Source organism: Aphelocoma coerulescens, chromosome 22, assembly GCF_041296385.1.
Source record: "Aphelocoma coerulescens isolate FSJ_1873_10779 chromosome 22, UR_Acoe_1.0, whole genome shotgun sequence".
NCBI lineage: Eukaryota > Metazoa > Chordata > Aves > Passeriformes > Corvidae > Aphelocoma > Aphelocoma coerulescens.
The window spans coordinates 502,335-517,826 of NC_091035.1; the positions used below are offsets into that span (position 1 = coordinate 502,335).

General features: G+C 47.9%; 1 protein-coding gene across 2 annotated transcripts; it reads right to left on the bottom strand.

The window, feature by feature from the left end:
- Positions 1-139: 139 nt before the first annotated feature.
- On the bottom strand, positions 140-10,754 carry ANXA4 (annexin A4). Of its 2 annotated transcripts, none has more exons than XM_069035646.1 (13): positions 10,726-10,754; positions 7,397-7,450; positions 6,248-6,323; positions 5,762-5,856; positions 5,368-5,481; positions 5,107-5,197; positions 4,368-4,447; positions 3,918-3,974; positions 3,402-3,495; positions 2,806-2,901; positions 2,314-2,372; positions 1,908-2,030; positions 140-1,648 (listed from the first exon to the last, which is right to left on the bottom strand). In XM_069035646.1, exons 2-13 carry the CDS (start codon positions 7,397-7,399, stop codon positions 1,589-1,591), a joined length of 948 nt encoding a protein of 315 aa, XP_068891747.1. In that variant the 5' UTR covers positions 7,400-7,450; positions 10,726-10,754; the 3' UTR covers positions 140-1,588. The 2 variants fall into 2 exon arrangements, with proteins under 2 accessions (XP_068891747.1, XP_068891748.1); XM_069035647.1 differs by lacking the exon at positions 10,726-10,754 and adding an exon at positions 9,968-10,236.
- Between the last annotated feature and the right edge of the window lie 4,738 nt (positions 10,755-15,492).

Here is a 15,492-nt window from a genome sequence, read left to right on the forward strand (position 1 = left end):
ACCGTGGACTATTTAGCATAAGGAGCAGCCCCGCAGCCGCTCCTGGCCCCGCCGGGGCCCCGCGGCAGAGCACGGGAGTTCGGGACAAAACAAGTCTTTGCCTGTGTCCCCTCCCAGAACACACCCGCGGGACAGAAAATACAGAAACAAATTCTTTATTCATTTTTCCATACTCAGCAACCTGACCCAAGGCATTGAAACCCACCCCCAGCCCGCGCACGTCCGCAGCTGCTGTGCTGTGCTGGGCATTTCCCTGTCCTGGACAGAGCCCTCAGAAAAACTGGATAAAGCTCTGCCTCCTCTCCCGGCAAAAGTCAGGAATGTGTCTACAATGGCAGCCCAGAGAACGAGAAAGGAAATTATTTTATTGGAGGTCACAGAGGCATCTCCCATTCCAGCCAGCAGCAGCCTGTTCTAGAGGAAAATGATGATGGAATTGGGGTGTGTAGCCACCTCAGTGTTTCAGCTTTGACAATGCAGCCTCAGTCTGATCCTTCAGAACGGGATTACACACCAGCAGTAAAAAATAAATTGCCAAGCCAAAAGAGAATCCCATTTTTGTAGTGAAAACAGTGATCAGGCAGGTGTGTAGGGGGAAAGTCTCTCCCAGAGGTTGATGTGGACGTCCAGGAGAGGCCTAGGCACAAACACAGGATCCCTTATCGGTCCCGTGACACGGGGCAGCTGCCAGCCAGCGTGGGGACACCTGGGCAGGTGTCCCAGGAAGGTCTGGGGAGTTACCTCAGGGAGACTTGGGGAGCTGCCACAGGGAGATCTGGGGAGGTGTCCCGGGAAACTCTGGGGAGCTACCCCAGCACCAGGCTGATGAGGTGGGGTTTTGGGGACAGCTCATTCCTTAAAAGGCACCATTCCAATGACATCACTTTATCCAGAGCAGGGTTTGTATTATAACCCCAATTATTTATACTCCCATGATCAAGCAGACAGACCAAAAGCACAGGGCTACTCTAACCAGGGTAGAAAAAGGTTTTTCTGATGTCACCAATGACAACTTCCCCACTTGCAGATGTACAGGCAACATATACATAGAGTACAGCCAGGCTGTTAATGCTCCACACCAACAGAGGCAAGTTAATATGTAAACGTGCTTGCATTTTAGATATTTGGGTTCTTTGTGTTTTAATTCTACCCAGAAACTGAAGCAAACCCATGTTCTGCAGTCTCCATGTACCAATGAGGTTGGCTTTTCCCTATGCAGGCTCTCACACTTTGCATCCAGGTTTGCTTTAGTCGATGCATTTTGCTGGTGAACACAACAGCAAAGGGGCAGCTGGACAGAAAACAACTTTTATACCTTTGGTTATAGCATTCTGTGTAAGATGGGCTTCACCAGCCCAGTTAGTAGGCAAATGGGTCTTCCAAGCATAAAAGTGTATCAAAAGGGTCAACCAGAATGGCCAGTATCTAACCAGTGCATGAACTAACCTAAGTCAATAATCAGAGTAATTAATAAGGCATTTGGGAAAAAATAAAAAGAAAGAAATCTTTATCATGATTAGGCTCAATGATCCTAAAGATCTTTTCCAACCTAAACAATAATTTTATCAGCAGGTCCCCCAGGCCTCCTTTAATCCTCCCCACCACACAGCCTGAGCAGAACCTTCCTGTAGTCCCCTGAGCAGTCTCCCTAGAGAGAGCAGAAAAAAGGAACACCATTAATTTTGCAGCTCCATGGAAAGCAGGATTCCTTCCAGCATAAATGTCTTATTGTAGTGTTTGTACCCTCTTCGACAATTTAATAACCAAGAACATTCAGGGAAGTTTTCAGTACATAAATGTAAAATCTCCTTAATCCCACCTCCTCTAAAACACCCAGAAGGCATTGAGAGGGTCTCCTTGAAGCTGCTTAGCAAATCCAGGCCTGTTTGTAAGATTCCAGAGCTCACCTTAATGAAGGAGTGGAGCGATTTCCCGTACATGGCCAGGAACTCCCTCCTGATGTACAGCATGTCTATTTCCGAGCGGGACACCATCACCCGGATCAGCGTGCTGTCATCTGTGCCCAGGCCCTGCAGGAACACAACAACCAGCTACAGCTGCAAAGCACTTTGGACAGACCAGTGACAGACACAAAGGTTTGGCCTTCTGTGGAATCCATTCCTAGTTAGATCATTTTTGCATTAATGCAGGGATCCACTACCAGCTCTGAGCTTCCTGAAGGAAAAGAGGTCCACAGAAAAGCTCAGACTTCTTTTTTTCCCCCAATCAACACAGTTTCTTTTTCTCTAACTGCTGTCATGCTAGTGACTCAAGCATGGAAAGGCAGGGGGGAAAATACCAAAAGCTCTTTACCTTCATGGATTTGTACAATCTTTCAGCAAAATATGCAGGTTTATTCCTCAAGCACTTTACTGTAAGGGGGACAAGAACAAGAGAATTAAAGCAAATAAACACTGAAGGAGAAGGTCTTCCAAACCCTTCCAGCACTTTCTCAGTGCAGATGTTTATTCTCTAAAGTGCAACTCAACAAGAACAGTACAGACATCCAGAGTCAGTGACCTGCTGTCAATCAATGTCTCTGTGCCCAGTGTGCAGCAATAGAATATTTTTAAGGCTTTAAAGCTTCCAGACAGCAAATGTCAGCTGCCAAAGCATCCCTTGGGAGAGAAATACAAAGCACAAAGCCTACCTACCAGGTTGTATCTGCAAAGATTAAAACACTGTGGCTGGTAAAACAGTGAAAAAGAATCCACCTCCTGAAGCTGTGCAAACAGTCAGGGCAAGAGACAGTATTTTTAATTATTTAATTAGTTTGTAGACCAAGTTTAAAAGCAGGGAACTCACCCACAGCTAACAAAGCATCCTCGAGGTCTCCTGACATCTCGGATTTAATGCTCTCTGTGATGTCCTTATTAGCAATCCCTCTGTACACATCAAAAACTAGGAGGAAGAGATGGATAGAAAGAGCCAAGTGAGCTGCTTCAGTGTAACCCCCGAGGATCACTTTGCAAGATCAAGCTCCTCATACCCTGTACAAACATTGCACCATTACCGTGACATTGTAAGCTAAATCAGGGCTACCCCTCAGAAATAATTCATTTTAATTATCAGCTGTCTTGCTAATTAGCCAACCTCTGCTGCTAGGATTTTCCAGAACTGCTATTTAATGCAGACAGTTTCTATGCTTAGCTCTGTCCCATGGGAGTCACACTTCATTATCTCCAATTCACAGGCTAGAGCAAGTTGTGTGGATGTTTTTCTCAACTCCCATTTTGTCTCAGGAGGGAATAAAATGGTCCAAAAGAATTGAATCAGTTGGCTCCAAGAATATCTGTTGTCTCAGGAAGGGATCACAATCAGTTAAGGAACAAGTACAAAGCTCCTACAAAAGTACTGTCCTCAAACAAGGGAAAAAGTCCAGGACACCAGAGAGGTCCTACCTCTTAGCAGGTGGCACCTGTTCCGTGTGCAGAGGATGGACATGAACTGCACCTCATCTGTTCCCCATTTCTTCTCCCCAGCTTCATACAGGCACTTGAAGACATTATGAACAGACAAAGTGAGAACACCAGGTGTATATAAGGAGGCTTTTACTTCATAGAACCATTTGGTTTGGAAAAGCCCTCTAAGGTCATCAAATCCAACCCTTCTGCACTGCCAAGGCCATAACTAACCCATGTCCCCAAGTGCCACATCCACAAATCTGTTAAATCCCCCCAGGGATGGGGACTCCACCCCTGCCCTGGACAGCCTGTGCCAGAGCTGGACAGCCCCTTTGGGGGAAAAGTATTTCCTAATATCCAATCTAGTCTCTGCCCGGGGCACTGCTGACTAACACAGCTTCAAGGCTTACTCATCTACCTTGAAAAAAAACTGGTCTAGAAACAGCAGGGATTCACCACACATCACACATACAAACCTAGACAGTTCTTGCAAGGAAGCAAATTGCTACACACCTGAGCATCTTGTTGAGCAAGGGCCTCATCCACAAATGTTCCCTCATCTCTGTTACCCTGCAGAGATACAAGGGTGAAAAAACTCATTTCAACAGAGCAACTAATGGAAGTAAGTCCTGCAAATTCCCCATTCAAAACCAGTTACTGGAGATGTATAATGGGGTTCTTAACATTGAATAGGGGGTTTCAAATACAGCAAAACGTGATTCAGAAGTGATTTGTTCTTCATTTTGAAACAAGCAGCCATCCACTTTAATTTAAAAAGAGCACATGGCATTAAAGCATGCCCACAGTGAAGCTGTTCTCCCTGCAGAAGCTGGTGTGAAATGCTGGTGAGGTGAAATGCAAGAGACCTGAAATAACAGCCAGCCTGAAGCACCTCGTCAGTGAGTGAGAGATGTCCAGCAAGCAGCAGATTCACTCCCCTTATTTCCCCGACCCTGGACTCACCGTCGCGAGGGACACGAGGACTCTGCGGAACATGGAGGATGTGTCAGAGACAATGTCGTCCTCAAGGGTGGAGCCGTATTCTGCCAGAGCGCACACACACAGCAGATCTGTTACTAACAGCTCACAGAATCACAGAATTTCCTGAGTGGGAAGGGACCCACAAGGATCACCAAGTCCAACTCCTGGGCCTGCATAGAACCATCCCCAAGAGTCCCACCATGTGCCCAGGAACGTTGTCCAAACACTCCCTGAGATGATCCATCAGGATTGGTGCTGTGACCACTTTTCTGGGGAGCCTGCTCCAGTGCCCAGCCACCCTCTGGGTGAAGAACCTTTTTCTAATATCCATCCTAAATTGTCCCCAGGATTCAAATCACCTCAGCAGTGCCAGCACAGGGGGACAGGCACTGCCCTGTCCTGCTGGCCACACTGTGACTGGGACAAGCCACGATGCCCTTGCCCTTCTTGGCTTTCATCCCAGCAATCCAGCTATCGTATTGAGTGGTACAGGGCAAAATTAAGAAGCACAGCCAGCATAAAACTGGCAAAAGAACCACTATGGCCAGACCTCCAGCTGACAGACATAACCACCTCACCCCATTATATTTACACCGACTCAATTTCTGGGTGGAATTCTAGTCCTTGATGCTGACAGACCCTTCTCCTGCCTCTTCACACACCCCTGCACACACACAAGTGGCTTCTCAGCCAGTACGAAGTTGCAGAGTGAGCTACATACGGAGCTTGTAGCTCTCGTTGATGTGCTGGATCTCTGCGTTGGTGCGAGAAGCCAGGATTTCGATCAGGCAGCCTTCATCTGTTCCTGCTCCCTAGGGAACCGCAGAGACAAGAGCCAAGAGTATGACAACTGTTTTGAAGGGCAACTACGACTTTTGTTTATTATATTTAGGTTAATAAGAAATTAATAATTAAGATACAATTATGCCATTGCATACTTAATTGACTGTAACTCATGCAACGTAAAAGAAGATTTCCAAACCTTTAGAGCCCTCCTCAGTTCATGCACGTCATACATGGTGGTAGGAGTCATCAAGCCAATGATCACCCTTTCAAAATTCCCACTCAGCTCAGACTTCAAGTCATCAATCAAATCCTAGAAGACAGAAAGAGAAGAAAGGAGAAGACATGGCCTTTGAGAAGAGGAAGAACTCGTTCACCACTTTTCTTCATGCTCCAACCCTCTTCAGATGAACAGTTACTCTGAAGTGAACAAGACCAAAAAAAACTTGGCCAAGGAAAGCTTGTGCTCAGCGCCAGTCATACTCTTGTGGAGACTGGGACGTTCTTCACACTCCACCCTAGTGATACAAACCAAAAAAGATCCAAAAAACCCCCAGTTAGAGCCACAGCCGCTGATCTCTGAAGAGACCTACCCTGCCAATAGTGCTTTTATAGGTGATCAGAACTTGCTGACGTTGGGAAACGTTCAGTTTGGTCAAGGTCTCAATGATGGCATCTTCATCCGTGCCTGGAAGGAAGCAATGAAAACCAGTCAAGCTGCTTGTACCAGAACCAGAGGCCTGCTCTGGCCTTGCCCAGGGTGTGCCATTGGCCACACAACCTTACACACATCCTTGCACAACCTGGGCCTCATCTGTGCACAAGTGCCTCAGCCCAGCAGCACCACACTACAGGAGAGAGAAAACAAGAGCCTGATTGAGGATGCTTTTATGGCCAAAACTTGGATTTCCTGAAGGAAAAGAGGAGGGGTTCAAGTTGCCCAGTTCCCTCCAATGCCCTCACAGAGCAGTGAGGTGATGCAAATGGCTGAACTTCCCTTCCAAAAAACCACCAGTAAAAACCTTCCCAACCATCACAGCTAAAAAAGAAGGTGTAACAGTGGAGGGAGAGCAACTTACCAAATCCCTTCATGGCCTTCCTTAGTGCCTGTGCTTCTTGCTCAGCACTGAAAGTTGAGACGCCCTTGACTGTTGCCTAAACCCATACAAGAGGAGTTATGAAAAGTAGTCACAAAGTGAGACACACACAGAGTAGAGCTGAATTTTTAAAAAAAGACAATTCAAAAGATGCAAACATATTTTTTGAAAGTGGCAGCAAGTAAAGTCCACCCTCCAAACATGATTGATTTTATACTGGGTTCCATCCTATCCTAAAAAGAAATGGTTTGTTCTAGAGGGACTTCCCAGCCACATAAGAAATAAGCCATGGAGACTCAACTGAAAGGAGAAAATATCTTAATGAGGCTGCCCATGGAGTATCTGCTTTCCAGTTAAATAAGGCCTAATATTTCTGTTCAATCCAGCTTCTAACCATCAGTTTTCCATGTAAATCATAGAAGAGGCTGTTCCCATCAAAGCCCCATTCCTGACTTCTCTAAGAGCAGTCAAGGACCACCATTCTGTTGAACAGCACACCAGGAAGTGCAGTGTTTTACCTGAAAAGGTGATTCACAAACAGGTTTCTCCTGCCTTTGGTCTAGTGCCATTTCTGGGGAAATACACTTTTCTTACAAAGCTCTTCATGTTCCCAAGAAAATCATCAGCAAAACACTAGTTAACATTCAATGGGCAGAAAAATGTTCCCCTGTCCCTGGAGGTGTTCCAGGTCTGGCTGGAGGGGGTTTGGAGCAGCCTGGTCTAGCAGAAGGTGTCCGTGCCCATGGCAGGAGGTAGAACTGGATGACTTTTCAGGTTCCTTTCAACCCAAACCATTCCAAGATTCTGTAATAACAACCATAGAAATGGCTGCCTTGCAGGCTCAACCTGGGAAGAATAATATGCCCAGGAAGTTTATCTGGAGAAATTAATGTTCTTTGAATTAGTATCTGATCAGGTTTTCCATTAACTCGCCAAATGCAAAAGCCTGTATGTGTGGGTCATTCTCCTCTACAAGGAGGAAGCAGAGAGAGGCGATAAATTCATCCCCTTGAAGAGACAGACAGCGACAGTGTTCTTCCTGCTGTGTCCTTATCTGAGCTACACTCCCCACATTGATCAGGTCGGAGCAAAGGCTTGGCACAGCCTGGCACAGCAAACACACACACTCACCATCGTCTCGGATTTGGTCAATCTGTTATTGTCTGCGTCCGGGCACTTAGACAGCTGTAATAAAAAACACAGGGAGTGTTAGTTTTCTAGCAAATAATTAATAGAATACACCTTCCCTTGAAGGTTAATGAAGCTGGTTAAGTAACCATCTAATTCCTTGAGGATTAAAAGCAAGATTGAACAGCCCAAGTGAACGCCCAGAGCAGCTTCCCGGAGTGTCCAGCCCTGCTTTGCGCTGGGCAAAGGCTGGATCACAACAGCACAGGGCCAGGGCCAGGCTGGAAGGGATGTGGTAGACAGGCAGGTGATTAGCACTGGTAATTTAATATGATTTTTCTCTACTGCCAGCGTGACAGCCTGGCTCAGGCTGCAAGGAGAAGGAGACAGTGTTGCCCTCGGAGCAAAGAAAATAGACTTGATTCCTATGTCCTTCAAAACACGAGTTTGACCTTGGCAGGTGAGAGCCTGAGGGTAAAGCAGGGTGAGGATGAAGTAGGGTGAGGGTGCCCACACAGCCCTAAGCCTTCATGGAGCTTCCTAGGAGGCAGAGACATCGTGGTGTAGGTGAGCACACAAAGGACAACCTCACTTGAGCACTGGGCAGGAGAATTATTTTTCCTCTTAATATTTTAATAGAACAGTTTATATTCAACATCCCCTCAGTTTGGTGCACTTGTAGGGCTTCCTTGTAGGGCTGCAGTTTTAACTGACAAAACCCTTGAAAAACCCCAAAGCTTACTTGCCATCTGCCCAGGGTTATTAGTTCTGTTCATAATTTTGTTTTCAATCATAGAGCCTTTGCATGAACACACCCAAATTTTCCTGTATCCCTGGTCACTTGACAGGATGTCACATACCAGGACAAGGTTCACTTCCCCACAACTCAAGTTTATCCCAGCATGTCAGGAGAGGAGTTAGGAAAGGCAGACTCAAAGAGATACCTACATACAGTAGGGTTGAATTAAATAAAAAATAAATTCAAAATATGCCAACACAGTGACAGCAAGTAAAGTCCACCCACCAAACGTGGGGTTTTATTCCAGGGCTGAGTGAGTTCTCTCATTAAAGCCCTGAAGCAGAAGCAGAGGTGCCAGCAGCAAATGACATCTCTCCCCAGTTCTACCCGTGGTGCTTAATAGCTGCTATCCAAGAGCCCAGACAGTTGTGCAAGAACAGGAGTGTGTTTGCTCATGCTCCACATGACTCCTACAGCCCTGGGTGTGCTGTTCAGGCCAGTTAACTCTCATTGTGGCACTTGCCATGGATGTGTTATGCACAGGCACTCCCGGGTGCACCTCTACTTTACTACACCCTGTGCAATCAGGCAACATACGGCCATTATTAGTGTTGAGTTTGCTTTCTTTCATCTGATCATAAATTCCAGCTTTTCTCTAATCTTTTACAGAAGTAAAAAGCCAATTCTATTTGCTTTAGTCAAACACTAAATGAAGGTTCTGAATTTCACTGCTGTTTTTATGATGCAGCTTTACCATCCAGCTGGTTTGTACAAAAGTTTAGCAAGTCAATTAGAGAGCAAAATAAAGGTCACTAGCAAGGGAAAGGGAAGCAGAGAAATTCTGAGTGCATATGAGCTGGCAGAAGGAAACCAAACTATGAGGAGAGGCTGCATGTACTGGATTCAGGGCAAATGCTCTCACAACATCGATTTACAGTAGAAATACCAGACTGAATACTGACTGCAAGATTCTGATTTCTTCATCCTGTGAACATCACTGGGAATTGAAAGAGCAGAGCACTGAAAGGCAGCAGTGCAAACCGCACTGCTCAGTCTGCAAATGCTGGTTTGTTCCTGGTGCATTTCTGTGTGAGAAGGAGCCACTGAAGTCACAGGTGGGAGAGCTCAGCAGTTCAGCCAGGCTGTCCAGCAATGGCCCCTGTAACCCTTTCACAGCTGAAGGGGTCTGCAGCTGGGGCTTTAGATGAATGAAACTCTCCTAAGCCACCCCTTGGCAAGCAGAGAAGGGAATTTGTCAGCAGATTTGCCAGCGCTCAGCAGCTTAACACAATTCCTGGCCTGCAGCTCCATCAGGAAAAACAGCTTCAGGATAGGAACAATACTTCGCTCTGTGTTTTGAAGAATTAAACTACACATGCAAGAGTTAGCCAGCCAGTGCTATGGTCCTCATGTTATTTGCTTCACCCCAGAATAAAGGCCTGGTACATTAAACCTGTCTTAGAACAGGCTCAAAACACTGTGCCCAAGTGATAGAGTGCAAGTGTAGGAGGCATCCCTCCCATTATTCAATTTTTTTTTCCACGGATGATCTTTTCCTGGCAGGCTTTATCAGCTAATCAGCCTGTTTTAAGTCCATATCAACATCCTCTAAAAGCTGAATCTAGAATAAATTTATCAGAAAAGTGCTGAGACTATCATGTATGCTGGCCAGTTCAAGTTCAGGCTTGAATACAATCAGGTTTTCCCGACTGTGCTCAGAACACACACACACAGGAGCCAGCAAGGAAAGCTTCCAACAGCTTAAGAGGATACAAACACAGGGCGTTTCCCCCCCCCCCCCCCCCAGTTTGAGCTCGCAGCGTTGCCTGTCCTACCGCTCGGATCTGGATGGAAACCCACTGCTTTGTGACCCTTTTCCTTGCGAGGCAAACACTGGACTTGTCTGACGAGTTCCTTCATTCGGTGCACGTTTACCCAAACACAACCCACACCCTGCGCCGGATCAGCTTTTCCACAGCTCCGTCACGGCCAGCTGTTCCCGGTGCGCGGGATGCAGCCCTGGCTGCGCTCCCGGGGTTCCGGGCTGGGGCTCGCCGCAGGGTCACTGACTCCGAGTTTGCAGCTCAGGAAAGGATCTCCCGTCTGCCACGAGCCCCGAGCCAGCTGAAATATCCCAGCGCCTGCCACACGCTGACCTTTAGCTGACCACTGCCCTCAAAAGGAATAAAAATATGATTTTATAGCCTTGTACGCCTCATTCAGCCTGTGCGCCCACCCCGAACCGCGTCACCCCCCGGCCATGCCCTCCGCGCTCCAGCGGCCGGCGGGGCGGACGCGACAGCCTGGGCACGGCACAAATAGGAACCAAAACCCGCACTCCCTGTGCCCGGGAAGGGTCAGCCCTTCCTCCATCCCACAGCTGCCCCCTGTCCTTCCTCAGCTCCGGCCGGAGCCCCCGGGCTGCCCCCGCGCCTTGGCATCGCGGGCATCGCCCAGCCCGGGGCTGCCACTCCCGCACTGCCGGCACTGCGCGCTGGAAAGCGGGGATGGCGCTTGGCACCTTCCCAGGCACCTCCGGCCGTGCAGCCCCGTCCCCATGCCAAGGCGGATCCCCAGTTCGCTTGGCACTCACCTGCTGGCCCACGCGGCTCCCTGGCAGAGATGCGGAGAGCTCTGGTGGCTGTCCTGGGTGGCAAAGTCCCCGCCCTGGAGACACGCGGCAGTGACGTGAAGGAGCTCCAGCCCGGCTCTGCCCATCCCTAAACAGTTGGTTGTAATCCAGAGCAGGGAGAAGTTGCCCAGGGAGCCTCACTCACATTGCACGTTTGGGATGAAAACCCAAACTGCACTTTTGGGGTTACACGGAGGGCTGGCAGGTTGGGACGGCTTCCACGCTCCCCGGCATTCCCTGTAGAAATCCCTGGGAACAGAGGGGCTCTGGCTGCAGGCTCTGGTCTCTCACTCATGTCTGCGGCAGGGCACAACCGAGGGGGGAGCGAGGGGGACGACGGCGTGGAGTGCACAGGCAGCAACATCCTCGAGCAAAAAGTCCTGTTCCTCCCCCGGTGTTGTGGGGATTTCTTATCTGTGTCGTGCCTCCTTTGCTCCCCCAGCACCCCTCTGGGTCTTCAGTATCCTCACCCGCTGTCTAAAGAACTCTGCATTGCAAATAGCCATGATTTCAGTAAGGATGATTCTTTGCATAAAGATTATTCGTTTTGCCCCAATAAATGGCAGTGCCCTCAAGCCAAGACCCTTCAGGCAAGGGGACTTCACTTGTACTGTGATGTGCCCCCGCCAAGGTCAGCTACAGACATGATCACAAGGCTGACAGAGGGAAATCGGCCTTGCAATAGACATATCTTGTCCTCAGTATTCATCCTCAGGACCTTTGGTCTCCTCTGATGCCAAAAGTGCTGTTATTATCATGGGTAAACCAACTGTCTCAGTTTTTTTCCAGCTCCTACGACAGCCTGTCTCATCCCTGTGCCTCCTTGCACATGCTCGTTTGCTGGAAGGGACCTAAATTTAGAGCCTGGATGCAGGCAGGCTGTGCCCCAGTGAGCATGTCTGTGTGGTTTATTTATTACAGCTCCCACTGCAGCTCAGCCTCCCAAAACAGCTCCACAGGGCCCAGCACTGCTCATGCAAGGGGACATGGACCAGGGGAACAGAAAAGCCAGGTTCAAGCCTCAAGCCCTCTCCTTTTGCACTGCAGAGCCTCTTTCCTTGCAAAATCTGGCACTTGACCCTGACCAGGATTCAGTGTGGACCAGCACGTTATAAACTGTATCTAAGGAGAAACCCTTCTCTTTCCTACATCTGTGAAAGTTTCCATTCTCATCTCTTCTTCTCACGTCAGCAGTCCCTGCTCTGGGCCCATTTTAATCCACCAGCAGAACTGCTGTGTTTGTCCATCTTACGTTGCCAGTGATTTTTTTAGCCTGTGCATTTTCATCCTTCTGTTTGCTTCCCAGCCTCTTCAGCCCCCAGGACCGGAAGGCTCTGTCACTGCAGTCACTGATATATGCAACAGTAATTATTCAAGACCATAAGTTATTAATTTTCTTTACAAATTATTTATCCTTTAAATATTGCACCAATCCTGCCATTCATGATTTTCATAATTTAACCTTTTCTTTCCCCCTGGGAGAGGCACCAAGTAGGAGGAGTACTTGAAGATGTGTTTGTGTGGATGTTTTTGGCCACCTGGATTAGTCATGTAAGTGTAGTCCATTCAGCAGCTAGATCCTGATGCAACACACAGCCAAGTTCCCTGTAAACTTGGCTGGTTACGGGTGCTGGCTCTGGGGCCATCTGATCCAGTCACGATTATCTGGACCAGAAAGGGAAGAAAAAAAAAAAGGGCACAAAAGCTTCTGAGCATGCTGAGAGTTGGCTAAGCTTCTCTGGAAGGTGGATAGAATGATAGGGGATTTGTTGTACCTGCTACAGGAGCTGCTCCCTTCAGGAGGGAGAAGGGTTGTTGCTGTATTTTCCTACACAAGGTTCAGGTGACAAAGCTTTGTCTCTCCAGGAGGTCTTTGTAGGGTCTGCTCAGCTATCAGCTTTGTCTTCATCTCTGAAAGGATGGAAAGGCTATGGTTATCCTTCAGCATCTCCAGCTGAAGCACTGGCTGGCATAGCTTTGCTGTCTTTGCATCAGAAGAGGGACAGCAAGGGACAAGCCCACAGTCCCTCTCCATGCAGTGACAGAGGGCACTGCCCTTCTGTTCATGGATATTTCATTTGTCCCATCAATTATTTTAACCACCCGTTATAAAGCTCTCAACCCCCCAGACTTTACTCAGTTACCCACATCCTTTCTATTCCCATTCCACCTTGCTGTTCTCCCATCGACAAAAGACCTAATAAAAATTAAAGGTCACAGAAAAACAGGGAAGGCAATGTGCATTAAGTAAATAAATTGAGCTCAAGCAGCAGCCCATTAGGAAGGGGGTATTTATTCAAAGTCCCACAATGAGAACAGAGCTGAACCTCTAGAAAATGGCAGCATTTGTTTTTGCCTGAAGGACCTGACCTTTTAAATTTGCACCTCCGAGAGCAAAGGAGCCTTGTGCTAGGAGGAGAGGTTTTCAGTGTGTCCTTTCATTAGCAGGTACCTGCCTTTAGCTTTAGAGAAACAGCCTCACCTCATTTACTGAGCTCCAAATTCTGACACTAATGAAGTCATTCACCAAGTGAGGGTCAGAATTTGGGCCTTTGGGAATTAAGCAGGTGTTTTTTAGGAGGTTCATAAGTGAAGTGTGTGAAGAGAAACAATGGACTCTACATGACTCAATGTGAATCAGGCAGAAGCCCTTTTATTGATGAACTACTGTCCCTAATATACAATTCTTGCTTTCCCTACATGCAATTGTGCATAATAATTATTAAGGCCCATTTTCACACGCTACTTTATGCTTTATGATTGGCTCCTGTGTGTGTGTCACATCGTCCGTCATGTATGTCACAGCTGTCCTTCAGTTGGCATTTTCTTATCCTTTTCTTCCTTTGCTTGTTCCCCGTTCACATCCTCCCCAACGCTGCTTGTTCCTTTCTCACAACCTTCCCATGGACTCTTTCCTTGTGTATGTGCTTAAGTCCTTCCACCTTATGTGCTCTGTTTTTTTATGGCTGGTTCATGATATGTCCATTTTCTCATAAAAACATGGTTTCCACAGAAGTGCTTGTTTTCATACCTGACCAACGGCAGTTTGCAAGCAGCAGCCCCTTAAAATGGGGTTACTGAAAGGTTGCACAAGTGCTGTGGGAGTGTGTTGGATGCTGTAGCTCAGTGTTGTCTCCATAGCAGCAGTACCCGAAGGTAGGGTGGAGGCTGAAAACCAGCCCTTGCTTTTCTAAAGCACCGAGTTCTGTGTGCTTGTAAGAGGGTAAAGAATTCTCACATTCCATGTATTAATATCACAATAGTCCCAAGGTGAACTGCAGTTGTTAGGGCTCGCTGCAGAGATCCAGGGGCACTTCTGACCTTAGAGCAAGGGTGTGTCCTTACCTGCTGTTCAGCACCATGCAAGGTGAAACAGCCATTTCCTTAAGTCAGAGGTGTTTTGGGAAGAGGTGTTTTGGGGAAGACCTTTAGGAAGAGGCAGCCTGGAGCTTTTGAGGTATGATAGGAGTAGAGCCCTTTTAACACAAAGAGAGTAAGGAAGATGAAACACTCCCAGACCTAGGTAAACAGTGCTTATTTGAGGTGGGAAAACGGAACTATTCCAATTCACATAAGAAATTAGAGTGCTCTTAACTCTTCATAACCATTAGAAACACTGCTTCTGCACTCAGTATTATCTGGGGAATGTGCAGCACTCTCCCTTTTAGCAATCCAGGCAGGATTTAGAAGCCTGAGCACAGCATACCAGCACTGCTATGCAAGTCAAAGGCTCTCTGGGTAGATTACATAAATATAAATGTCACACAAGGCCAAGAAGGAACTGGGGAGCAGAACTGATTTGAGAAAATGCCTGTAACCCAAGATGCCTTTAAAACAAGAGACCACTTGGACACGGGGGCCCACATGCCTCAGACAATAAGTTGTAAGGGGAGACAGCAATGAGCACTGCAAGGATGAGACAGCCAGGAGTCGAATTCCCTGTTTCAAGTGTGCTTCAATCACCGGGTTTTTAAGGTGGGGATGCTCGTGTGCTCTGCAGACAGGCACACAGCAGGGGATCTGGGATGCTCTCACAATTCCTCACGCTGACAGCTCTAACAGCATCTCGGGTGCTGGGGTCTCTCCACACTGCTGTCCCCCAGCATATGCTGTGCTGACACTGCCTCAGAGATGCCCACCCACTCTGCCTTTCTCCCACAGAGAAACTGAAGGCTGCACTTGGCCACGGGCCCAGTCTGCTGTTTTCTTTTATTCACTAAAGCTATAAACAGCAGGGAATGCAAACAGTCCGGGGCCATCGGTGGTCTGATGGATTCGTTGGCTGCCTGTGTCCATGAATCCATCCATAGGGGAATGGGCGTCAGCAAATACCTCCAGAGTGGGGTTGTGAGGATGATTAGGCATTTGTGGGGTGAGACTTTTCCCATCAAAAGAGCCCCTTGCTGTCATACATTTTGTCTTTTGCTTTTGATCCTACTTGTATTGTCTCACTTGCTGTTCGAAGTGAAAACAGGGCTGCTATAACATCTCCAGCGGGGCCTGAGGCACACGCTGTGGCAGAAGACACACAGGAATCTGCACAGGATCTACGGCTGCCTGATAAACCATTCCCATTACTCCCTGAGAGAGCTGGGCTGCTTCCCTTATGGAGCCAGGCTGAGCTGGAGTTATTCGGCCTGGAGAGGAGAAGGGTCTGGGGAGAACTTGGAGCCCCTTCCAGTTCCTAAAGGGGCTCTGAGAGAGCTGGAGAGGGACTTTGGACAAGGG

What these genes read in the sequence shown, in the direction of transcription:
- ANXA4 (XM_069035646.1), bottom strand. An exon ending in ATAAAAGCACTATTGGCAGG is followed by an intron (nt 5,482 to 5,761) that starts GTAGGTCTCTTC and finishes TCTGTCTTCTAG; the next exon opens with GATTTGATTGATGACTTGAA. An exon ending in GATTGTACAAATCCATGAAG is followed by an intron (nt 2,031 to 2,313) that starts GTAAAGAGCTTT and finishes GTGTTCCTGCAG; the next exon opens with GGCCTGGGCACAGATGACAG.